The 26165-nt window shown below is 38.1% G+C and overlaps 1 protein-coding gene across 6 annotated transcripts in view; it reads right to left on the bottom strand.

Moving 5' to 3' along the window:
• Positions 1-26165, bottom strand: part of gria2b (glutamate receptor, ionotropic, AMPA 2b) — a 50827-nt gene that overhangs the window by 9444 nt on the left and 15218 nt on the right. For all 6 annotated transcript variants that reach the window (XR_015712861.1, XM_087799432.1, XM_087799430.1 and 3 more), the window contains exons 3-12: positions 17079-17318; positions 7637-7833; positions 5456-5509; positions 5218-5376; positions 2522-2689; positions 1835-1939; positions 1203-1310; positions 828-1034; positions 342-709; positions 1-156 (exon numbers count right to left, since the gene is read on the bottom strand). The exon at positions 1-156 is cut by the window's left edge and continues 43 nt beyond it. Coding sequence is in view for 5 of the 6 variants with exons in the window: in XM_087799432.1 (XP_087655558.1) it covers positions 1-156; positions 342-709; positions 828-1034; positions 1203-1310; positions 1835-1939; positions 2522-2689; positions 5218-5376; positions 5456-5509; positions 7637-7833; positions 17079-17318 (1762 nt within the window). In the remaining variant the exon portion in view is untranslated. The remainder of the gene's footprint in view (positions 157-341; positions 710-827; positions 1035-1202; positions 1311-1834; positions 1940-2521; positions 2690-5217; positions 5377-5455; positions 5510-7636; positions 7834-17078; positions 17319-26165) is intronic.

Below are 26165 nucleotides of genomic sequence, written 5' to 3'. Positions count from 1 at the left end.
GCAATTTCGCTCTGTTTAGCGAGATCCTCTGCGCTCTCGATTGGGGAAACCATTCTCTCCACAGTAAGGAAGGCAGCGAGGTTTGCCGTGTAGGAGGAGATGATGATTAAAGTGAAAAACCACCAAACGCCGCCGACAATACGACCAGACAGAGACCTTGAGAACAGAAACAGAACACAAATTGTTTTATTAATGAAAAGTCCGATAACTTAATTACAATTTTAGGTCTTCCAGTATCTTTTTTGCCTTTGAAAATAAATCCATATTCATTTGTAAAGTGAGATCTTTGACATAGACTCATTTACTGTAGGACAACACAAGCGCCTGTCCGTCTTACTTACCTCGGTGAGATGTCACATCCTTGTCTCATGAAGGCACCGAGCGAGAACCAGAGACTGTTGAATATGCCAAACTCGTTGGTTGACTCATTGGTCTGAATCTGCCCGTCCTCATACTCCTCAGTGTGCCACTCATACGGGCTGAAGCGGCTGACAAGGAATAGCACCACACTGACGCCAATGTAGGCGAAGACGATGCACATCCAAATCTCGTAGGCCAGCGGGTCCAAGAAGGAGAAGACGCCGGGTTTGGACTTCTGAGGCTTCTTGATCATAATGGAGATTCCGAGAGACATGAACGGTTTGGAGAAATCGATGACCTCTTCTCGCACTAGAGTGATGGTCAGGGGCGCCACGGCTATGTCGGCTTTCTGTCAAGGAAAGTTGTTCCCGTGAGTCAGGGCGAAACTTCTCCAATATAGTGAGACTGAATCAGTAATAGCGAGTAGCAAAGGTCAGCCGGACATGACTTGTGTTTCGATAACTCACCCCGTACACCAACTCTCCCACCATTCCGTTCCAGATCTTAGTCTCTGCGTCTCTTGCTCCATATTTCCCATCGCCAACTATTTTCAGCTGATATTTGAAGCCGCAGTGTTTAGCAATCTCAGCAGCCAGGTCCACGCAGTAGCCCTCGTAGCGATCGTTGTCGACATAAATGTCAGCATTCTTCTTCAGCATAACGTACGGTGCTTCCTGGAGACACAGAATCAGACTCCTCTTCAGCACGAACGGATTGAATTACAATTACGTTGGCGTTTCATACCCAATTGACATCAAAAGCAATGAGCCGGGCTCTGAACCGAGGTAAAACATTAGTCTAAATGGATGAGGTTTAAAACTGTTGAAAATATTTAGACTTACCAAGATGGTGGTGACGATCACCGTCTTGTTCTCCATCCCCGTTGTCTCATTTGGAAAGACGTCTGATTTCGTTACAGCCATTTTATCCACCTCGTTCCAGTAGCCGATCTGAGAATATGGATTTGTATAGTTTTTTTTTAAGGTTTAAAATAGTTAAATAATGTGCCATTAGTCAGTACCTTTATACATTATTATTCAAACTCTATCATATGTTCAATGTCTGGCTTTGACTCAGACTAAAAACACAACTTAATTGTGTATATTACTTTATAACATGGGAATACTGTAACATTTAAAATGACAATAAACTATATGACATATTTACAATAACACACTTTCACTCTTTTTCTTCTATAAACAACTAGGTGACAGTCTGTGTCATAGTATTTTTAGTTGCTTTGGTATGTTTTGCTTAACATAATATAATATTGGTTTGTAATGTTATCGTGTGATACTCAACATTTGAAAAAAAAAAAAACAGTGCACAACAAGCTTAAAAAATTAAATAAAATCACTTTATAACTATGAAAACACCAGTGATAAGTTTTTTCAAACACTTTATCAGTTCATCTCATTCCCTCTCAGTGAACTCATCACTGCAACGATAAGTAAGTTTAATGGATTTTTCTCACCTTTACTGGACCATTTGTCTTCAACTCCATGATGTTGACGGAGTAGTTGACTCGTTTGCCATGTTGGTCGAATTGAATATTTCCCGTCAATCCCTCAACACGAACCTTTAACAAAATTATATCCAAATGTTTTTGGGTTAACATTGTTTTTCAGGGTTAAATACTAGTGCTATGACATCATCATTATTAAAAAAGAAAAATCTGTAATCACACAATCAAGAGATTGCAGGCGGCTTTTGGTGTGTAAAGTAAAATCAAAGGACTGTCAACTTAAAGATCTATCAAAGGGAAGACACATTTGACTTCCTTTTTTATTTTAGGTAATCTAAAGGTTTTATGAGCATTAATAAACAAAATCAGAGCGCCGTTCCAACAGCTGTCTAATCTCGGATGATATTTCGTTTTTCAAGTCATTATGATGTGGAAATACTTCAAAGAAACATGAACTTTTGCTGTCAAGCCACATTTCTCAGCAGGAGTGAGGCGAATCTGGAATCAAAAGCTCTGAGGACAATTTGAAGTCAGAGCTGATTCTCGTCTGAAGAGTGTTTGTCTGTGTAACCTTGAGTTTTTGCGCGAATGGCGGAGGAATCTTTCATCAGTCTCTTTGAAATACGCCTTCGGCGTTTCATCAAGAGATCAGTTGTAACCACGGCAACAGGTCTTCATTAGGAGTGTGTGCTTCACCTGTTTCAACGCCCGCTCAATCTCCACTCCCTGAGCCCAGGGAACTGCAGGGTTGGCCAGACAGTCGCCCGTATTGGCCCTTCTGGTGAAGTCGATCCTCTGTTTGTGAAGGTAGCGGAAGGCTTCTGTCATCACCTGGACGGCATCGTAGGTCAACGCTGAAGTGTACTGCGAAATAAATAAAAAAGAAGACAAACTAGTACATATTTAAAACAATATTCCATTGGGTTTCTTTTTCCTTTTTCATTTTATCGTTCCCAAACCAGAGTTTGGTCGTACCTTGCTATTTTCATAGAGAAGTGTTAGGTAAACTTTGTTTCAGAGGTAATGGCTAAAAATCAGACCTAGTCAATGTGCGGCCTGTTGCCTGTATTCATGAGAACAATATAGGTTAACTAAGTATATAAAAATATGATAGTTCCAAACTGTTTATAATTTCAAAATGGAAACTCTTTGTTACAGATATTTATTTAAAAAAAACAAGAGCTATTTATTTTATTTTATTTTATTTGACATGTTCACTTTATTCCACAAAACATATAAAGGTATATAACTGTATATCAAATAATATATACTATATATATAATAATAAATGTATATATATTATAAAATTATATCATGTTTCATTGTCTGTTTTCACTTTTATTTGGTACTGTCAATTCCTGTTCCTTTCAATCAAAGATTTTCCCGCGCTGGTTCGTAGTCCTTTTTCTTGTCCCCTTTATTATTCTCTTTGGACTTCTTCTATTTTGGCTTATTTGCTTAAGTGCTTTAGTTTGTTCTTCATTAGCGAGTGTTTTGACCTCTGTGTTTTCTGCTACCAGGTTCCATGTTCTTTCCAGGTACCCTGTTCCTCCCCTGATTTGTTTGTTTGACATTTGGAAATTTAGAGATATTGGACTCTGGATTTCTTTGTTTAGAATTTGTCGGCATGTATTGTTTTTACTCGGAATTTATTAAATGTGTTAAATGTCTTTTATCCTTCAGAAAATGTAGCATCACGTTGAACTGAACGGTCTAGATTATTTTTAAATATCCACACACTGATTGTATCTCAAAGTATACATCAAACTTTACTTTCAGTTCCCCAGAAACCGTGCGGCAGTGACAAATGATCAATGCAAAAGCAACTTTATATAAATTCTCACTTTCACCTAGTAAACACAGCACAGAAAGCTTTCAGACATTCTCCCAAACACACAAACTCCCATTATGCCTCTGTTTTGCCGACATTTTCCTCATTATAACTTTTCTTTTAGTCGTGGACGTAAAAGTGATTCGTCATCCAGACAGCAGGCTGAGTGCTAATAAAAACAACTTCTTCTGTTGGGATGTAGATGGTGAGACAAGCTCAGTTTCCATGGAGATGAGCCTCTTGCCTTTTTGGTAGATCAAAGCGCTGCGTACTAGGAATTTCATTATCCAGATAAATCGCCTAAATTGGTGTTTTATCTCCTCCCAAAAAGTCGATAAATAAAACATCTGTTTTTTCCAGTTGCTTGTAATTTAATAAAGAAACATTTTGTAAATCAACAAGTGAATAATGGTTTGGTTGTGTTATGCTGTGATGAGTGTAAAGACAGTGGATTGTTGGGCTCAATGGTTTATTTCTTATAGATGCTTCACCCTTTATTGACGATCTGTGCTGACAGGATTTTACCCATACATTAAAAATCTGTTTCTCTTTGATGGTTTTGTCCTAAATAAAAGCAGATAAAAGGACTTAGCACTTGTAACAATAAATCAATTTTGGTATATTTAAAGGACTGCTCACACACCAGGGGCCTCATCTTGAGAATCAACGTAGAATTAATCGCAATCCACTATCAGAAAAATCTGATGAAAACATGAATCTAAACTGGATTAACAGTTTATATTCGTTCCTTTAAACATTTCTAAATGGATCACATACTACAATTTAAATGAGTGCAGACGAGCTCTGGTGTAAAAGTTAATATTTTACATTGAGGGTTATTAATGCAAAAACTTTATTTACGGAGACGATCATCAGGTTTATTTGAAACATCTGAAAGTGGAGTTCAACAGGAATACAACTGTACAGTAAATGAGTAACTTAAAGCATTGAGCAGATGTGACCTTCTTATTGTCTGAGCTTCATATGAACGTGTGGCACAGCTGCAACACACGCGCAAATTCTTTTTACATTTATAAAATAAAAGCGTTTTGTTTACAAATGACAAAATTAACAAATCATGTGAGGGTGTATTTATTTAAGTGTGTTTTTCAAGGAGATGGCTCCGATCACGTCATCACATGAGGAAAACTTTAGCTGCTTTCATTCTGCAGCTTCACTTTGATCAATCGGTTGTGATGTTGTTCCAGAAGAACGTCTGTGACTCTCGTAGAGAAAGACTTGAAGCGATCAGACACTGAACATTTTGTTCGTTATATTATTTTTAAAAAAAAATCATAATTCATTTAAATTTTTTCTGAATTGCATTAAATAGCGGATTCAAATATTCAGAATAAAACGATCGATGTTGTCTTAATAAACATAGAAGTTTTGAACCCATCTGACTAACAAAAAAAACAACTGTTTTTTTCTTTGCCTTAATTGGTTTTGTTGTAAAAAATAACAATGGCTAATTATTAAAGGTTAAGTTCGTCAACAAATTAAGGTGATTCAATAAATTAATGCATTCTTTGTAAACCTGTAGATAAAAAAAAAATCTTACCCTTATCTTATTATCGGCACCAGGATATTCCTTCTCCTCAAGGGCCTCCCATCTCTGGTCAAACTTGGACACCACCGGGTCATCGAAATCCACAATCTGGAAGCCGGAGACGTTGGCGCCACCATACTGGATCTTTGACAAGTCTCCGTCAGCGAAACCCTGGGAGTACATGATTTGTTTACTGATGACTGCAGATTAAACCATCGCATGATTGTCGGAGCATAAAAAAACGACTCACCAGGTTGGCTATGATGTAGTGGTAGCCTTTGACGTGGCGGCCGATCGTGATCACCTGAAGGATAATGGGATAATGGGGAAGATTATCAAATAAATACTGGAAATATTTTAAGGTTGCACAGATTTCCACTTTTCAGTTTGCTGTGCTCAAACTGTCATGATTAAGATTTCTCCAATTTCAGCATGCACTAATGCAATGAACAGTCTTATCAAATTTGGGACACATTCAGATATAATTTAGGAATCTAGATGAAAGAACAAATCTTACATAAGCTACATGCACAATACAATAACTCTGTTATAATGTTTACATTATACAGCAAACTTTATTTTGATTATTAGTTTTTTCATACCCCAATAGGGCGCTCTACCTAACTGAGTTTCCCAGTTAAGTTAGAAATGTCCTATATTATGTTGGCACCTGAATGCCCCTCATGTTCTTTCTGTTGACGCGTTGTCAGAGACAGCTGAGTTTTCATGCCATTGAGATAAAGTTTAGAGGAAGTTTAGGTAAAGGAATGGAACTTTCCAGAGTCCTAGTTATCCCTAAAACCTTTTTTTTTTAATCACTGACATCAAAATATTACCCACCCTCTACAAATTTTCTAGACGAAATATGAAAAACAGAAATAATGTTCTGACGGATTATTTAATAGAGCCACGGCGAGGAAACAAACAGCCACAGATATCTTGATATTCTGCTCGTAACCCACCATGAAATGGCGGAAACTTGTGGCTATTATCACCCGAGCGAGAAAACAAAATTGTCCACGCCACCAAAACATTGCTGGAAGGAGATATCACGTTCCAAAGCCACGTCCCTTATCAGCCTGGCAACAGGGACACATATCTGGGCTGTGTACCGTTTCACAGCACACCTGAAACTAATCCCAATGCTCTGACTGACACCTCCATTTGTCAGGGCAACCACTCCACGCAGATTTAAATAATAATGTGGTGCTTCTCCGACTTAAACGTCCCTGACACGAAGCCGGAAAGTTCCAACTGTTCTCCCTCGATAAACGGTCCTTGAGGCCGGAGTAGTTGATTTGATTCAGCCTTCTGTTGAACAGTCGTCGGCTTCTTTGAATGCTAATCGATACGCTCTTCCCACTCTGGGAATCAGCTTCTGTTCAAATAACCTGTTTCCCTCTGTCCACTTTCTCTTTAATTGGAGTTTTGTTTACAGCCAGGGAGAGCCATTAGTGTAATTGTTATGGTTCTGTTTAACCACTGCTGGCCGGCCTACTCCATGCATCTTTTAAAGTGATTTATAAAGTTGATGTTCCAGCGAGAGAGCGCGCACCTCCTGCTTAATTTCACTGTTAATCGTGTTTAAATTGAAAGAGCTATTAGAGGGTAGCTTTATGTATTTTTAATGCACACCAAATGAGGAAGAGGTTACTGAAGTCTTCATGGGCTGATCAACAAAAAATAAAGTTTAAATATGGATGAGCTTATAAAGATAATTAATATTCATGTTCATTTAACTTTTATTCAAGATATATAGTTGGTCTCATAATTAAATGGACCGTCTTCTTGAAGACCACTTTGTAGATCAGTGGTGGGGAATAACAACAATAATTTTCTAACAAACCGATCCGGCCAACGGACATCATCAATCATCAATCATCCCAATAAACTAACCCTTTAAGATGTTTTTCCGGCACATTTGGTTTTCAAATGTATTTTTATAGCCTGCCAAAATACAAGAATAGACTTTGTCTCCGCCACTGTATTGTAGACAAGGGTCTTGTCTTGGACTCTGCAGTCTTGAGCCAATATGGAAAATAAAAACGACAATATATTTCCTATTTGACATGTCAACATTTCCTGCCTGGGTGCAACAAATAAAAATAAAAAGTCACAGTGACTTCATGTAGTGCACAGCCTGTGTTTATGTAGCATGTGTACTTTGCTGAGTATGAAGCCAAGGTTTATTGTAATATAGTTAGGGAAGAATTGTTGAAAGTTTTGGCAAATGTTTGTAAATCAGTCTTGTAATTTTACCCTGATCTAATGAGGCAGAAACACATTTTTTCCAAGCTGCCAAGTTCTGCATCACCTGTTGTGGTGGAAATAAAAGCTGTGCCAATAGATACAATTATCCAAACTAGTTTCTCCACAGGAGTCTGAACTGCAATGGTAACTCTTTGTAGGAAAAACATTTGCTGCACTCCACCTGGTCCATGATGTCTTTGACTTTATCCTGCTCACAGTCGAGGATCACCCTCCTCTCCTTCTTGTTCTCCAGATCCTGGAACAGTGAGCGGTACGCCTCGTCCTTCCGCTCATCCTTCAGGTTCCCCACGTTGATGGCCGTCACCTGCCACTTCCTCTCTGCCGCGGTGTCCAGTACGACCTGCAGTGTAGTCAGTCCTGTTTGAAAAAAAAAAGATTAAACAAAACACACTTTTTAATCTTTATTTATTTATTTCAACAATGCTTTTGGCTTCAACACCACACTAGAATAAATCTGACGACTAATAAAAAGCCATGTCAGCATGTTTTGTTATCAAAGAAAATGAAGCGAAATCCATTCAACGCTGCAGACTCTTTCTTCTTATTCTTTTTGTTAATTTACAGCTCATTGAAAGCAACACAACTTCGGCAACTCAGCCACACTTGTAATATTGTGATTCAAGACGGTATATTGTCGAGAGACGTGGGAGGGACGTGCATTTGGCTGTGAAAGATATTGAATCAGCGCATCGAGATTGGTATTGTTGCATTTTAAACCTGCGTGGGTTATCGTTTTTATTTTTCTGCAAGTTAAGAGGACTTATTTAGTCCAGGAAAAGTTTCAACTGCAATATATACTGTAAATACATTTACAATTGGTTTATTGGAGATATAAATGGGAAATTTGAGTTGGTGAGGATTTGTCCTTTGCCTTTTGTGTTAAGATGTCTGTCCCATCAACAAGGCATATGTCAAGTTCTGTCATTTATGTAACCTTTGGTCTCACTTCCTGGTCTTATTGTGAAGTCCTGATCCCTGTCTTGTTTCACTTCCTCTTGTGCTCCTGAGTGGATTGACCTGATTGGTGTCACCTGTGTCTTCGTCTCACCTTTCAAACCCCTCTTTTGTCAGTCTCTGTCGTGACGTCAAACTTCTGTGATATGTGCCTTTGCTCTAGTCGAGTTATTTAGTTCATGCCAATGTTGTGTGCCTTTTGCCTGCTCTTTTTGTTAATAAACTAGTTTATTCATCATTCCGCTTTCCTGCCTCGAGACCTGTCAGTATAACAATAGGAGACACTTAGCTGTTGCTATTTCAACACATAAATGCTAAACGTTTGAAAATGTTGTGTATCTATTTTTCATCTCAGGAATTGAATGGCCCACAGGCTGAACATCCTTCCGAAAATCTGGCCCTCAGAAAAGGTTTGTTGCGTAACCCCGCTCTATAAGATATTAACGTTGTATCTGTGAAATCACCTGTATCTTACTGAACTACTGTTATGTCTTAAGATGTCAATTTTGCGATCGCAGTCATCTTGGAAATCCTGGTTAAGAAGGACACCATCGGTCAAGAGGCGAAGTATGGACATACTAAATTATGATACTTCCATGACACCCCGCCCATTTAGTTGATGCTACGGCTGCTAATATCTGCTCACTTGCCAGTCAAGTCAACCACCTCCATGTAACGCAATTTATTGGGAACTGAACGGGATGAACTGTAGTTGTTTGCAATTCCACAGTAGCTTCGCTATTTTAAAACCGAATGTTGCCTCTTGATGCTACCATTTGGATCTGAAGGTGGTATTAAAAAAAATAGTAAAAAGAGTACCCTACATTTTAAAAATTGCCCCATAAAAATACAAGAAAGATAAATCTTCCTTAATGTGAGGGGCATGTTGCTACACAAGTTTAAAGGTTTGTGATCACCTGGTTGGTATTCAGGCAGTTGGATCTCACACATCAAACTAACTCCTGTCCAATAAAAGCTTCCATTAACAGCCTTTTGCCCCCGACAAGCTGAAGAATGATGAATAAATAAGACCCTTCATGGTCTGGTCTGCAAATATATCCCCACTCTCCTTGATCTCCGAACCTCTTGCTCCCAGCCGGTGTCAGTAATTGTTTGCTTTTTCCATTAATATTCTTGTTAGGTTCTCTGTGGTTTGGATTTATGTGCGACCCTCGAAGATGATTCAATGAGCAACAGACGTCGACTGCGCCCCAGTGGATCCATTTCATTTAGCAGCGACTGATCAACGCGGAGTTCAGCGAGTAAAATACATGGATGGACCACTTTGTCTAGTTGAAGCGGTCTTGCGATCAGCCTCTTTAATTTCACAGCTGAATCTCTGCCGGTATCGATCGGAAGTCTGCGGCCGCATAGCGGTTTTGATGAAAGGGTCGACTGTTTCATTCTGCATGGCTACAGCTTGGTGAATTACCGATGCAATCAATTTCATGCGCCGAGCTTTATGACGGTGCGGGCAGAAAACGGAGGCTTGCAGTTTTGTCTGAACGGACCGTGCGTCATAATCACGCCGGGGTCGTTACGGTCTGACTGATTGGAACTGCTTAATCAATTTGTAAATGAGATGATTAAAATCCAGTTATTTGTGAAGTCAAGAGAAAGGGAATAAAATATTTCTTCTTTCAACTCTCGCTCGCTGGTTTGCTTTGAGTCATCGCACAGCTTTCTCTCGTCGAGTTTTAAGAGGGGCTTTTGTTTTATTTGGCTGACTTCATTTCCAAGCAACTGATTGAAAAGGTTGAAAGAGGCAACTTCAAACACTCTCTTTATGAAACCGATTTTGTGCGACTGTAGAGAGTCCTTCTGTCTTCTGTTGCAAAGGACTCATAAACTAAAAGTTTGTTTATTTCTCCATCTTATTCTGGTTAAGGACATCTTAGAAATCTATCGCAGACTCCATTTCGGAAACAACTATGTGTTTTTCATTTCCGTTGATAGTTAAACACACAATGAAAAAGGTAAAGAAGCAAATGATTGGACACACAAGTGGATACAATTAAAGGATACATGTTTTACGCCAGGGTCACGTGATTGGATTTTTCTTTTTGTCATTCAGGTTTATCGTTTTCTGTTTACCTTGCCACACTACACTTCATTGCCATGGTTATGGTCACGTTCTAGCTAGCTGAAGGTGGTGAAACGTCTCCAGGTGTTTTTCAAATGGAGTCAACCGTGGAATTATCCTCAAAACTAGAAAAATAGAAATGCTCCTGTACCAGTACTGATGCTGATACCCTACTTAAATACCGTTTCATAAATTATACTTTCTGTTTTTTGATTTCATATGATCATCTGTAACTAAAATAAAATGAAATTGCACATATTACAAATATATATATATACATTTTTAAATTCTGCTTCAGTATATTTCAACTACCAATACTTGAACACATGCTAATAAATAACACAATAATCGAGTGCCTTTTTCACCTCTCAGTTTTTCTTTAGAAAACTTGCATGGGTATCAAATCTTGGCACCAAAAGACAGAGCTTTTTTCAATACTTACTACTGAACCATTTCAGTGGGTTCCACAAAAAAACAGAAGTTTGCTACCCAGCCTTAATCAAACCAATAGTCTGACAAGCCAGACTATTTTTATGGAAGTAGTAGTTGACTTTTCTATTCACGATACCTACATATGTTGACCAAAATACATGGTTGGATGTGTGTTATCTGAGCAAGGATATCAAGACATTCTGCAAAACGAAATCACATTGTATGAAAATGACATCCCTATCTGCTCCATTGTGTTTTTCCTTCCATTCCAATAATATAATCATTGTAATGTCACATGTTTCAGTGAGTCCCAGTCGTGTGTTAGGTCTAGACATGAGTCACTCAGATTGCTGACCAGGTTTAACTAACCAAGACAGATTAAACAGAAGAACAAGATAAGCTTCTGGACTGCCTCTAACCCAAGTAACAGCACATATGATTCACAATAAGACCAAAGGGCGTGTCTAAGAACAAAAAACACCCAGGAAGAAATGGCAATGTGATGTATGCTGACCAGTGAGACATTTATTTACTAGTACATCAGGGGGGCCACCTTGGGTCAGGACTCATCCATCCAGCTCCACCTAAAGGACAACAAAATTTGTAATTGCAATTAAAGAACCCATCTTAACCAGGCTTTAGAACCCTTCCATAAACAGAGGTGGTTTTCAGGCCATAACCTCATTCACTCACAATGCAGTGCTGAGCTCTCTTTCTAGGACATTCCCCAAATATCTTCATCTGGAATCATGTGGTGACCACACCTCAGTGGAAAGTAAGAGACAACGACCATGTCTATGTGATAATGTCTCTCACCAGGCCTAGAACCCTGAAGGGGTACTACGACTCACACATTAATCCCAACTCATCCCCTTGTTCTCTGACCTGCAGCTTGCAAGATATATACTTGCTGCGACTTTGGACAAACTCAAACTACTACAGTCAATACAAAACACTTGAAATGGCCCACAGACGCATCTACTACATCTACACAAAAACCTGCATCGAGACAATCCAGACCAACCAAGAGCCCTGAAATACTTCAAAAGAGCTTCAACCAACCCCGCCATACAGAAGACAACCAAGGCAGCACACCTCACAACCAACACCTCCCTGGCATTCAAACTCCAAATGACCACCCCCAAACCCTCATAAGACTGAATAACAATGGTACAGCGAGGAACCCTTAGACTAACTCCAATGTAGACACTTGTGGCAAACAAAAGAGAAGATCCAGTTCCAAAGTTGCTGTAACTGGATCTTCTCTTTTGCCTCTTGGGCAGTAGGTAAAATGTTTTCCAAAAACTCTTCCCAGTCGAGTTGCCTTGCTTTGGAACCAATGGATACGTATGATTGTACATAATTTAAATAAGGAGACAAAACAGCAAGTACTTCTTTGTATAAGAGATACATTGCAAAATAAAAAGAACTCATAGGAAGCACAAGTTTTACATTCAATTCACATCAATCTTAAATTAAAGCTATGAGAAACATAAATCTGTCCCGTGTCGGCTCATTCGCTGCTGACCTTTAAATCCAGGACGATTTAAAGCCAAATAAGGGCTCGGGTAACATCTCTGCCCTGCAGCCGGCGGTAACTCACCGCCACTGCAGAGATATCTCAGCCTGAATCCTGAGCTTGTACATCATGTCGAACACGCAAAGGTACAAGAAACAGATTAGAGCCCGGGAAGCCGTGAAAGTTTTGTGAACGAGAAGTCCATTTGGTTTTACTCACAGCTGCTCAGACAAAGTCACAGACCGAGGAAGATCTAACTTGATCTAACCTGCAACTTATGAATCTAATGACTTCAAATGAATTATGTGTAATCTAATGCTAAATTATTCAAATGAGTCAAGAAAGTGTCTCATGAATAACGCTGGGAGTAATTCAATACCTACAAATGGAGAATCGCAGACACTGGATTAGGGAAACCACCTAAAGGCTGTGATGCTCCTTCATTAGTTTAGCCAGTTCACATTCGGTATTTACTTCATTTGAATCATTGGGGGTTTAAACTTTGTGCTTAAAATATTTAAATGCTGAGATTGAATTTACTCCGTAAAAGACTGAGAGGGATGAATTAAACAAAGGAGGATGAAGAGAATGAAGTCCATCCCTACTCTCCAGGTGTTAACCGTCCCTCGATCCTGTGTTTGATACGCTGCAGCAGCTGGATGGTTTCTCTTTTCACGGAGTGGATCTTGATAATCCACTGCTATGCAAACCTGTGTGGAGGCTTACAGAGGTAATACTTTCCTCCAACACAGACCAGACGTCAGGAAGTGTCTCCCTCCCACGTAAACGCTCACCTCAGGGCAGCATCGATGGTGTTTATTCATTACTCACAAGTTGAAACACATCATAACCACCAGCAAATCTGTCTCCGGTCAGCCGCCCACTCATCTTTGCATCAGTTGCCAACCAACAACCCCCCCCCCCCCCCATATCTCTCCACACGTTTGGTTGCCATGGGAATGAGAGGATCACACTGACCTAATTAAAAAGCGTGCTACGGTGAAATATGCATGACGGGACTGTCAGCAACGTACTGTTGGGACTTGGGGTCACAAGTGAAGGTGGAGTCGTTGAAAGATGCTTGTTTTGGTCGAGAAGAAGAGACGAACTGAGGAGGCGTCGGAGTCAGAGAAGAATATGACTTTTTCCTCCACAAGTGATGAATAAAAACAAATATTTATTTTTACTAAAATGCTTTCACCTAACAAGTTGTGACAATTGTATGTAATGTTGTGTCTTATTTTGCTGTTTATTTACACTTTTTTTTTCATTCATATTCATATCAAAATTTCCAAAGAAAAACAATTGTTCTATTTCTGTTCTTTAATAAAAAGAAGAAGACAATTTATCTATTTTACGTGCATTTTATTTTCCAATAATTATAATTTTGTTTCTAGGTTTTTGCAATTCTTTTAAAAAATACATTTTTTTAAATTCAATATTTTAAATGAATACATTTGTTTAAAAAATTATTGGATCCACGTTATTAGTATATATAGTATGTTTATTTGACATATTTTCTTATTTTAATGCAATCATTTAAATCATTGTTTTTACTTTAAGTAAAAGACTTTTTGATTTTCTACATTAAAAAAAAAAAAGTATTTTAGGATGCTTTTATCTATTAAATATTATAATTCATAAAAACTTTATTTTTACCTGTAATAAAAGTAAAACAACTAGTTAGGTTAGTAATTAAAATGACATTTATATTAACAATCATAATTCTATTTTAAGGGAGAAACTGGGTATATCCATGCTTTCCAGGAGGAGAATGATGAAAAGAATCAAAGAGGTGAAAAACTCACACTTGCTTCAGCAGTGTTAACTGACGGGGCTGTGACACAATAGGGGCTAATTGTGAGTCTGTGACTGCGACCCTCAGAAAACAATCTCGCCTTTTGTGTTGTCATCGGGCAGGAAACCTCCGCTACAGAGATTCTGTTCTATTTCCAACCCGTCACAAAAGGCCGAGTATTGACGCAGCCACAGAGCAATAAAGCTGAGCCAGAAATAAGTCTGCAATCTTTCTTTTTATGCATCCACAAAAAGACACACATTCAGGATCAATGGTGTTTTCAATAAGGAGCTGGGAAACGATCAGAATGTTCCTCATAGGAGAAGAAAATGGGACTCCTCTAGGAGCCAGTGTTTAAAATGTATCTTCTTCCTGCCTCATCCAGTGGACTTGTTAATCATCTCCAAAATGTTTGGTTGTCCACCATCGTGTTCCTCTGATACCACCTCAGTATCTTCGACTCTCCAAAAGCGCAGGGAAGTGGCCAAGTATGGCCTCTTGGGTGAATTCATGTGGCCCTGATGAAGTCAAGAGTAAAACTAAAATAATGTAAGTAATTATGTTCCAGACAGATAATCTGATTTTGATGCTGTAAAAGAAATTCATATTCAAAGTCTGATGGCCACACATTTACTTCCATATCCAGGCTTGTTTTTTCATTCATTAGTGACAGCCTACTGTCTTATACAGTCATCCTCTCAACACTGTCTTTAGTGAGCAGAGGAGCAAATGGAGCAAATGCTCCACCCCAGATACAACATTAATAGACTCAGGGACTCATTCATTCATTGTGCTATTAGTTTATATAATTCTGAGTTTGGGGGCAGGAGTGGAGTAAAAAGCTGATTCTATTCCATGTTAATCTTTGTATCCTTTTCTTTGTGTTATTTTTCTTTGATCTATGTCCTTTATACTTAGATTTGTCATTTATCTATCTATAAAATATAACTGTCAAACTGTACCCTGTCTGCACTCTCTTCTTCACTCCCATCATCTTTTTTATGAATGAACCAAACACTGGACTTGACTCTTCTTTCTATTTCAGTATCAAATCACTATATCATCGGTAAACCTCATGGTCCACACAGACGTCTCTCTTGTCCTTGTCTGTCTGTCTGTCCATCACTTCAGGCAGGATGCTGATGTCTTTTTTACTTTCACCTTTAATCCCTCTTTCACTACACCTCACTGTTGTCTCTGTCTTCAAACATCATCGTCACCATCCTCGCATGATTTTCATCCTCTATGACAGTCTTTGTAGATGAAGGGTTGAGTTCTACAGCGACAATACAAAAACCTCAAAAGTCTTCCAGTCATCAATGACAACAAATGAAAAGTCTGACAATCGTCGCCTGAATTGAAACCAGAAAGTCTTCCTCTGGCGCCTTCATTTGACATGTGGCGTTTTTTTCTCTGTGTTTAAATAATGAAAAGACATGATCAGAGGAATCGGTTGCTATGGTAACCACTGCCGGCTGTGAGACTGTCGCTCAGGCTCAGCCTCCACATGAAGACTGTTTGAACACAGATGATGACACACACGTGTGTGTGTGAAACATATTAAAGACAAGCGAGGAGGTGAGAAGCTGCAGGACCACCTCCCTACCTCCCTTCCTTCTCTTTCTTTACATAAATTAGACTTCAAAACGCGCGACAAGCTTGTGCTGCGAAACCTCGAGTGAGCCAAATACAACGATATGAACGATCCGGTTCTCGCCAACCTAAGTGACAGTTCCAGCGACGATCTTGCGGCTGCTTTTCTAAACAGTTGCCTCTGAGCTCACGGTCAAATCAGCTTACAAAAATGATGAGCAAACAAAGAGCTGGAACCTGTTGCTTCACTGAACTGTTGAGAAGTCGAGGATTGCAAAAGAAAGAAAATCAGCCAAAAGACAAATTAATAAATAAATTAATGTATAACTTTGAACAATTATATTTGTGTCAAATGTTTAAACTTATTGAACTTCCATTAACCATTTTCCTTTCATTACATATAATATATTATATATAATCTTATATATAAGTAGTTCATATAAGAGATAAGATAAGATAAACATGTAGGGGAACATGTGTTGTCTCAGGAGGTAACACGATTGAAAATACACTGAACATATCAACAATAATGTTAGTCGATGATATAAATATTTTAATTATTATAATAATAAGACAAAAAAACAAATAAAAAATTACAAAAAAGATTACAAAATCAAAGGCTGTTGCCTTTGTTATTTTAATATATTTTGATATTTTTATTACATAAGTTACTTTTCAACATTTCATGAATTTCTTCTTTATTATAAAATATGCATCTTATAATTATTTGTACTATATAATATAATGTATATATATTTTAAGTGATATACAATTAATCAATAATATTTTCTTGTAATCTTCATCTCTTTAAATGTATTTTTAGGAATTATAAATATGTCTAACTATATATATATATATATATATATATATATATATATATATATATATATAAATAAAAACTTTTGAAGGTTTTTCCTTATTAACAATGTTTCTTTTCTTTCATTTCTCACTTGTTTTTGTCATTCGTGAATCCAGATTTAATGAACAATATTGATTGAAATCACTTATTTAAATATTTACTCTCTAAAGAATAGAAGAAGTTGCATTTAATGTATCAAATATTTATATTTTGAATTGTTTATAGATTGATGAGAGCAATATTGTATTTTTTTTTCAAATCTCTCTAGGAAAGTAATCTGTTGCTCTATTGCTGCCATTTCAAACACGTGATCAACCAATCGGAGAAGAGAGATTGATAAACAAAGGGTTCCTGGGGTTCCTACCTCTGTCGCTGTCGTAGAGATACGCAAACTTGTCCCACTTGTAGTACTCGATGAGGCTCAGCAGCGGCCCCTTGATGTCGGGTCTCATCTGGATGATGAACTGCTGGTTCCCATCCAGGGGGAAGCTCGGCGTTATGAAGGAGACGTGGAGCGTCCCGCAGAAAGACGTGATTGTGTTCACCGACTTCTTGTCATAGAATCCGAAAATAGCGTACACTCCTCTGGAGAACTGCGAACAGACTGGAGAAGAAGAAAAAATCAATGAGTCAGGTCGCATGAAAAAAAGTCTTGTCGGTTGTTTTCGTGACACCTTTTTTTATCTTCACATTCATTCTTTCTGGTCGGACCAGCGAGGGACTCTTGGCTTTCACTCGCCGCTGATTAATGGATGACTCTCCATAATCTCTGCCGAGGGAGTGATTGTAGCGGACGTTAACATCCACTGAACAGTCGTCACTTCATGAAACTTTTATGAGCTGAAATCCACAAGAGCTGACGGAGATGTTCTCCAACATCTGGATAATGTACTGAATGTTCCCCGAGAGAAATGTTTCGGGAATGTAAATATCACTTTCCTAACTTCATAAATTGCACAACATTTCATTGAGTTTTTTAATCTATCATTCAATTATATCCTGCAGGTTTCAACACCAGCTCAAATCATGTGTTAGAAAAATGTGGACTTGGCTCTGAATGGATTCAACAAACTGCTTAATGATACTTCGGGGACTTCAAGGATCCGTATTAATTGAAAAGCGTCTCTAAATAGTTCACTGAGAAAAAAAACAACCCATGAGTCGGTAGTAATTAAAAGTATGTTTACATTTTGAGGAAACCTCAGGAGAGTCTTAAATTATTCTGGGGAGATTTTATTATGTTTCCTAATTGGAGGCTTATTTGCAAGAGAGAGATTCTCGTGCATCATCCAGGAAGCTTCAGAGAAAACCGGGATGAAGAGAAGGTTCAACAGTGAGAAGATTTTCATTTAGAGAAACAAGAAGTATTTAGCAATAACCTTTTTTTTTGCTACTCAAATGCAACTGAAATGTTAAATATTAACTTTTGCATCTTTAATTCATTTTACTCGTCACACTTACGCAGACAATGATATATGTATATATTATGAAAGGCCATGCTTGCAACAGAAATAAACACAATTATATATATAATAAAGTATGAATATATATATATTTTTCCAAATAATTTATAATAATATTTATAATTTATTAAAAAAAAAAATGTATGTAACATTATTACTAGAACACACCTGAAGGTATTCATTGTATTAACAATTTTGTCAAAAAGCACATGATGGAAAAAAAACAATCTTTGAAAAAGAGTACCGTAATCAAACAAAATAAAATAAATAAATACAACTAAATGGTTGAATTAAAATTATCTATTAGAAAATTAACTTTTAAGTGGAAAAGCCAGAAAATTTAATTTCAAAATTAACCTCCTAATTCTTCTTCTGTATTTTTAATGGACATTATATTGATTTTATTTAAAGTAAAATATAACAATATCTACAGTTACAGTTAAAAATGAAAGATGAATATGAAAAATATAAAAACTAAAAACTTAGAAAACGTGTTCAATAGAAAACATTAAGAAGTAAAAATAAACAAAATCTGAAAAAATACAATTTTTCTCATGACTTAATCTTAAAATATAGTTATAAAACAGGAATACGTTTGAAATGGACAAACTACAAATAAATAGCAATTTTAACCTCTTAAAGTCTGGATCCAACCCAAGGATTTCAATGTTGTCACTAATCATTCTTAAGAAAACCTTGAAAAATTGACTCTTCAAAAAAAAAAAAAAAAGCACAAAGTCAAATGAGCTTGTTTGCTTTATACAGGTGACTGCATGTTTGCCGATTGTTGCAAAAACATTCCTGATCCATGCGTCACTTCTATGACACCTTCATCTCGCCGAGGGTGCAGGAATGGGTGGAATGATTGATGGCGAGGTAAAGACGCTCTTCCGCCGCTCGTTCATCACGGACCAGACGAGCACACGATGTGATCGGCGTAGGTGAACGTTGGAGGGTTGACGTGGGTAATCCTTAGGTTGCAGGTCGTTCCTCAAACATCGGCCTGCGGTCAGCAGATTGGCATGTTGCCCGCAGATGTGTATTGATCGCATGTAAGTTAATCAGGTTTATTGACGAGGCCATCTGTGTCCTCCAGTGTAATTAATCTAATGAGGAATTCCTCTTTCATGATATCACCCAGATGCTCTGCTGACAGAAGCGTTCTCAAATATCATTAGTGTTTATGTCAACAAACCACTTCTTGTTACTCCTGCTTAACCTGCAGCCACTATTATGATTTCATAAATGAATGTCCAAATTACTACCTGGATGGACTTAAATATACAGATTTATGTTGTGTGTTTAACAGATCTTTTTTGCAAATCTTTTTTGTTATTGTTGTTTATTATATTCAGGGGTGTTAAACGAAATCAGGCTGAACAAAATGGATATTAAACTCATCTTTATTCAACAGGAAGTATGAGTTTGACTTGATTGTCATTCTTCAAGCCACAATCCATCCTAAATTATTTAAAACTCGTCTTAAAACCCACTTTTATTCACTGGCTTATTACTCGAAATTAGACTCGCAGTTTTTAGTGCCTTTCACTTGTTTTATTTGATTATCTTGGTGTTTTTAAATCTGTTTTTATGCAATATTTGATGTTCTTGTACAGCACTTTGTGCCAACTGCTGTTTTTTTTAAAGTGCTTTATAAAGCTGAGTTGATTTGAGTAAATATTTCCCGTTCAATCCGTTTTCTTCAAAAATCAGTTTTACTGTGTTTGTATAATCGTTGTTAAAAATCAGTTATTTATCTCACCTTAACACTGATATCGTTATCAGTCACAGTATCAACTACAACATGTATTTATTTCCTTTGATTGTTTGTCATTAACTATTTAACTTGAATTTCAATTAATTTTGATTTGTTATCCTGTGGTTTCACTAAACAAATCTAAAACTATTTGTACTTCAGGGCCACCGTAAATAAAGATACACAAACAGAATCTTATTTCGAAAACTGAGCCTTTGAACACTGAGGCGATTTCTAAAAAGCTTGGTGTGAAATCAGTAAAAGGTTCTAAAGGCAATAGAAAGTGTGTTTTCTTTTGAGAATTTTGAAGATCTGCCATATTAGAATGAACTTCCTATTTCAGCTTGAATAGCAAAGACACTGAGCTACTTTTGACTTTAAAAAGCCAAATATAACCAACTAAAATTCTCTATAAATCTACAAAAACCCTCCAATAAATGTCAAATAAACACCCAGGTTTATACATTTTGTCCATATCTAATGTTATCCGACTCCCTTTCCTGTTCCATCTCTGGGCCTCTTAAAATGTGGTTCAAAGCACAGAAAGTACAATAAGATCAAGGAACAGAACAAACAGTCGCTCTTCTTCTACATTCGCCCCCCGGAGCAAACACAGCCGTCGTCCTTGCTCCTGTGACGCTGTTCTATTGTCGAGCTTCCGGAGCTTTCGCTGCTGACACTCTCACGCTTTTCAGCTGCGCTGAGTTTGGATTAAAACTCTCAGAGCTCACCCTGCGAGACTGTGCCGCAGCTTAAACCGGTGCCAGCCCTCTGACAACATGTTACTTTATTAACAAATATGGAAATCCGTCTCCAGGAGACCGTGAACTTCCAGGCAGTGAATATCTGAGGGATTTTATTTGCCAGAAAATCTGCAGCTCAGAGCTAGAGGAAGAGTGTTTGCTCAGAGGATGAAAGCTCAAAGTTGGATTGTCTGTCGACGCTAAACACGCGACATGCTTACAACTGGTTCGGCACGTCAGCAATCCAGCTACAGATTGAAGACATTTTACAAATAGTATGAACAATCATTTAGATTTTAACCAAAATAATTTGTGTTTCTGATTCTCGAACAGCAATTTAATTCCTTAAAAAAGAAAAAAAGAAAAAGAGAATGATTAGGATCGTTTAAAAAGACCCTGAATAATAAAAAATGAATCAAATAATGAAAAAAAATCGAATTGTCTTCAAATTGTCAAACCTAAGACCCCCAAAGTAAAAATGACACTTCCAAAAATGTTGATATCTTGACCCCGGATCCCTAGTCAGGTTTTTTTTCTCACTAAAAAGATTCTAAACCTCAACAGAGGATCGATAAACTTTCCAACACAGAAGATAATTTGTGTAGTCCATGATTTTGACAATAAGTGTGACACCAGATGACCTACCATTTAGCACACAACTAGTGTAGCATTGGCTGGAGGTAACAAGAAGGTCCGGTAACAATTGCTTTAGCAGCAACTTCAACAGTTATATAAACAATATATTCAATTGAAATATTTACATTAAAAAATGTGTTTAACTGAAAACGCTTGAGTTTTTCTGGAGATTAAGTCTCGTTTACTATAACCACGACCACTCTTCTGTGATTGGTTGAGCATCAGGGGTTGTAACGCAGACTATCAATCCCGGAAGTCTCCACCTCTAAGGGAATCGTTGTATAAACATAGGGGGCATAATTACCGACTCCACTCTCGTAACCTTTTGTTCGTCGATATTTCAGATATGGGATAACTTTATAAAGTTAGAACTTCGAAATATGGTCATGATGAGAGACTTACTGCATCTTGGAGAGGAAGACTTCAACATTTGAAACATGCGAGTGAGTCAGGAGAGTTGAAGTTTCACATTAGTTGCCCTTTCATAACTTTATCTACACAACAAATCAATCTTTCAACATTTCACTTTCCTGACAAAACAGATGGTTTGAAAATGTTCAATTAATGGAACGTGAGATACTAAGAGTCACTCCAGGAAAAGTCATTAGCCACTGTCACATCTGACTGACTTTTAATGAAACGGGAGACTTCTGAGAAGCAGCTGATGCAAATACGTGTAGCAGTGTTGATGAATGTTGAATGTTTCCCTCGTCTGCTGAAGAGGTCATGCTAATTGGAACGTGTTTGCGCGGAGACAAAGTGTTTTTCTGGCCTAAATAATAATGTGTTTCCTGTTTGTTTCACAACTCTGAGGAGGTCTAACGTCTCAATGTCCCCGATGTGACTTTGGCATCGAGGATCACCTTCCAGTGACAAAGTGAATCCTGTTAAATATATTTAGCCGGCCCAATTAGATGACCCGGTTTCCACTGAAGCGAAGGTGTTGTGAACAGTGTTGTGAAGATAACTTCGCAACACTGCTTTTATCATCTGAATAAAAGATTCCATGATGTATTAATAATAAAAGATCTGCATGAATTATCTGACTTCCGTCTCACAAGGTGTGAAGGAGCGACAGGATATTAGATAATGTGTTTGATGGATGTCACATTTGTGGGGTTTTTCTTTTAGAAGTTGTGAGGTTTAAAAGTTCACCCGGAGTCAGATCACATGAGTGACACATGAAGTAAAAGAAAGATTTCGGTTGCTCAAACATGGCGACCGTCAGCAGACCAGTCACAGGGAGCACAGCTCGATATCTCACCCACTCTCACACTTTTTCTCTCACCACAAACCCAGCCAGGCCTTGGGGACTTTTGTGCTGAGATCTAAAAATGATCTGTCACCAGTTGGAGCTGCCACCCAACAGCTACAACCAGAACATATTTGTGAATGTACAGTCACAGCCCGTGACCTGGTTAGTCTTTGAATCTCCATACAACCTAATTCGAAAATGTAAAATCATACATATGCCGCTTCTGGGCCTTTTGGTTTAGACTGCGGTCGGCTCCACGATCATTGCAGTAGTTTAATATGGCTTTTTTGTCCATCAGGGAGTTCGTTTTGATTTTCTATCAAAATTACAGGAGAATCGTCACAGTGAAAGACATTCTTTCACTCCATTTTAAGCAAATTGGGGGAGTTTTCCGCAAACTTGTAAAACCCTTGTGTTTTCACCACCATGTTGGCCCCCAGCATGCAGAGGCATAAGAGGGTACTGTTCAAACTTGCACTTCAGTAAAGTAGTACAAAAAATGAAAACATTCACCTAAATACCTGGAGTGAATCTTTACCCTGCCTTATGGGAAGGTTTCTGATATTAGTTTCAGGTTTTCTGCATTGCTGAAGTAATTTTACTCATGCGTACATGTCGCTAGCTCCCAGTTAGCTTCATCTTCAAGCTATCTGACAATTCAATAAAACAGTAATTGTCAGAATCTTCAACAAGACCATGAGTGGGGATGATATCTGTATGTGGCTGGGAAGATATTGCACCGTTCAAAGTGAAACATGTTGATGGCATCTGTAATTGCTCAAAGGCTGGATCCCCAAGGGGTTTTCAGAGCTTGAAACATCCCCCATCTTCCACAGTCCTGAATGAAAACAGGGGCTATATCCCCTACTTAGTTCCGTCAGAGATGTTAGAAAGAGGTTTACCGGAAGGGCCGAAAAATTGAGCATCGTTTTGAGGAATGTCCCGATGGCAGAAAGTGCAATACATGTGTTGAATGCAACCATTGCCCAGGTCCCTTTATGTGATTCATCTGATACTCCACTAGAATCAGACAAGAGGGAAAGAGTGGATTCCTTCTCAGACAGTATTTCTGGAAAAATGGTGCGTGTTCTCCTGTGTCCTTTTTGTGTCATACTCATGATTAACACTTTCTCAACCTTCAATTTGGAAAGTGTGAGAGGAAGATTTTGGGACACCCTAAATGTTTTGTTTTTTAACTTCAAAGTATGGGACCTTGGAACCTGCGAGGTGGCCAGCACTCGTACACCCAAAATGGACGCCCTAAGGTCCTTCCAATCTTGTCCGCCATGCATTTTGTAGACATTGTCACTTGAGGGGCCCCAGTTTGAAAGGGCAGCCCTGTCCCTGAACAGTGGGCAGGCCATCTCCCTGCAATTACCATATTTGCCAGTGGGGAACGTATCATAGACCATGGTTCAAAACCTGTCAAATCTTTCTTGCCGCAAAATCTCAAGACCCAACTGGTGAGCACAGGACAGGCAGATGCCCCCTAAATAATTATCCGAAGGGCAGCACCAAAGACTGTAGTTGGTGTGCCACAGGACACATCTCAAATAAATGTTATGGACAGCAGCAGCCTGATTCTCTGGGTGTGGAAGTTGGGAAGGATCTTTTGGAAAACTGAACATATTTATTTATAATGTTGTGTTTTTTAAAAGTATGCTGTATGTGCTTTGTTACCAACTCAAAAAGATCATAGATAAAGACTTTGATATTATAAAAAAAAGTTTGGAGTTCTATTTTAAGCAGATTGAATTTTCACAACCAAAAAAAAATACCTATATCACCAAAGGACATTTTTATTGCTCTTAATAAGATGCCAATCAATAAATCTCCAGGTCCAGATGGGTTCCAAGTCAATTCTATAGAAACTTCTGGCCGTTATTAAAAAATCTATGCATACCAATGATACAGATTTCACATGCACAACTAGAATTCCCTCAACAATGAAAGCGCTTCTATTAAAACCTGATAAAGAAAAACAAGGAGAAATAACAATCCTAACAGAAAAACATACCCTTGGGAAACCTGTGCAATTCCGGTTGCAATCTCAATTCATACCTTCAAAAATCTTCATTCTCGTGTCAGTTGAGAGTTGTTGGTTGTTCTTTGCACTCTGGTGGACAGCAGAGACAGCGCATACAGCCACCAAGAAAATAATTTCAAACCACCTTTTATGGTTTCCACCGACAGCAGTTTGCGACGTTTGGTAGCCTTGAATAGTTATGATTCAAATCCACGGAGTCACTTTTACAGAAGTGATAGATTCCACCTTGTTCTTGCATTCTAAAATAATATTAAGAGAACAAAAAAAATCAGACGTGTTCTCCGTCCAGTTCATCTCCTGGCTCTACAAAGACAACTTTAAAACGAGGCCCACATTTACCCCGCAGCAGAACTCTTATTTTCAATTCCAAGGCTACGACTTTGCGGTCTATAAGGTTGCTCGGTGAACCGGAACATTAAGACTCCAGGAATCAGGTTAGTGCAAAATCCTTATTGAGTTTATGACTCATCTCATCATATGAATCTCGTGAAAACAGTATCTTTGAAACAATAGAGGAAAACATATTTCTGATGATGACTAGGATGAGGATTTTTATTGTCCAAACACACTATTACCAAATCATTTTACAACCTTTTCTTTCCATTTCTCTTCCACTTCCACCTTCTTCAGGGAAGTTATGTCTTTTGGGTTCATTTTCGCACCTCATCAAGACACCCTTCTTGCACAATGTCGCTCTCTTTCCTCCCGCTGACTCACCAAGCAAACACCTCTTCACCTCCCTTCACAATCATTCTTTCAGGCTTCCCGTTATTATCCGCCCACTTCCTGAAGTCAAAATCCTCAGCCGCTAACAACTAATCCAGTGTGCTTACCCTGTTTGACTTGGACGAACACTCTCTTAAATTTCCCTTGAATAAAAATATAAAGTCTAACATGTTCCTGAGGTTTATGAACCATTAGTCAAATTACTTAATAAATACTCAATTTATTTGTCCGTAGATATTTATTCTGACAGCAAAATAAAGCATCCTCCCAAAATAGAAACTGCTTGGGTCAATGTCACCCTTCCCTGGCTTTGTTACCCTGACCTGTTGCCCCAAGGCTCTCGTGCCTCAGGATGTTGTTCTGACGATCGGTCTTAAAAGTCGGCTGTTATATCGTTTTACAAACTGCTCACCAATAACTTTGTCCTTTACTGCTGACCAGTAACTAGAAAGGCTCGAGCAGTTTCTCAGAATTTAATTAAGAGAATAGCGTTGCCGTTTTACAAGGAACAGTTTAATAGGACCAATTTGCTTGTGAAAGTCTTTCTGAGGGGCTTTTAGAAAAAACTAATCAATTCTAGCACGGTATAGCTTTTAAGGTGAGATGTGCTACCGGTCTACCACTTAGTAAGACAAAAAAGGTTCACATCACTTCCTTTTTAAGCTATCAGCATTCCAGAAAAAATGCTTTGAAGAGGTTATTTTTAAGAGGCCACAAGATCTATGATTTCATTTAGAAATTTTTTTTTAAACAAAGAGCGCCACCATCTGATGCACCCTAAAGCGTCATCAGCACCTCAATAAATTGCTCAGCATGGCTTCACAA

Source organism: Callionymus lyra, chromosome 9 (assembly GCF_982586985.1).
Source record: "Callionymus lyra chromosome 9, fCalLyr1.hap1.1, whole genome shotgun sequence".
NCBI classification, from domain to species: domain Eukaryota; kingdom Metazoa; phylum Chordata; class Actinopteri; order Syngnathiformes; family Callionymidae; genus Callionymus; species Callionymus lyra.
Note: the sequence above shows the minus strand (reverse complement) of the source record. Positions and strands in the feature narration are given on the sequence as shown.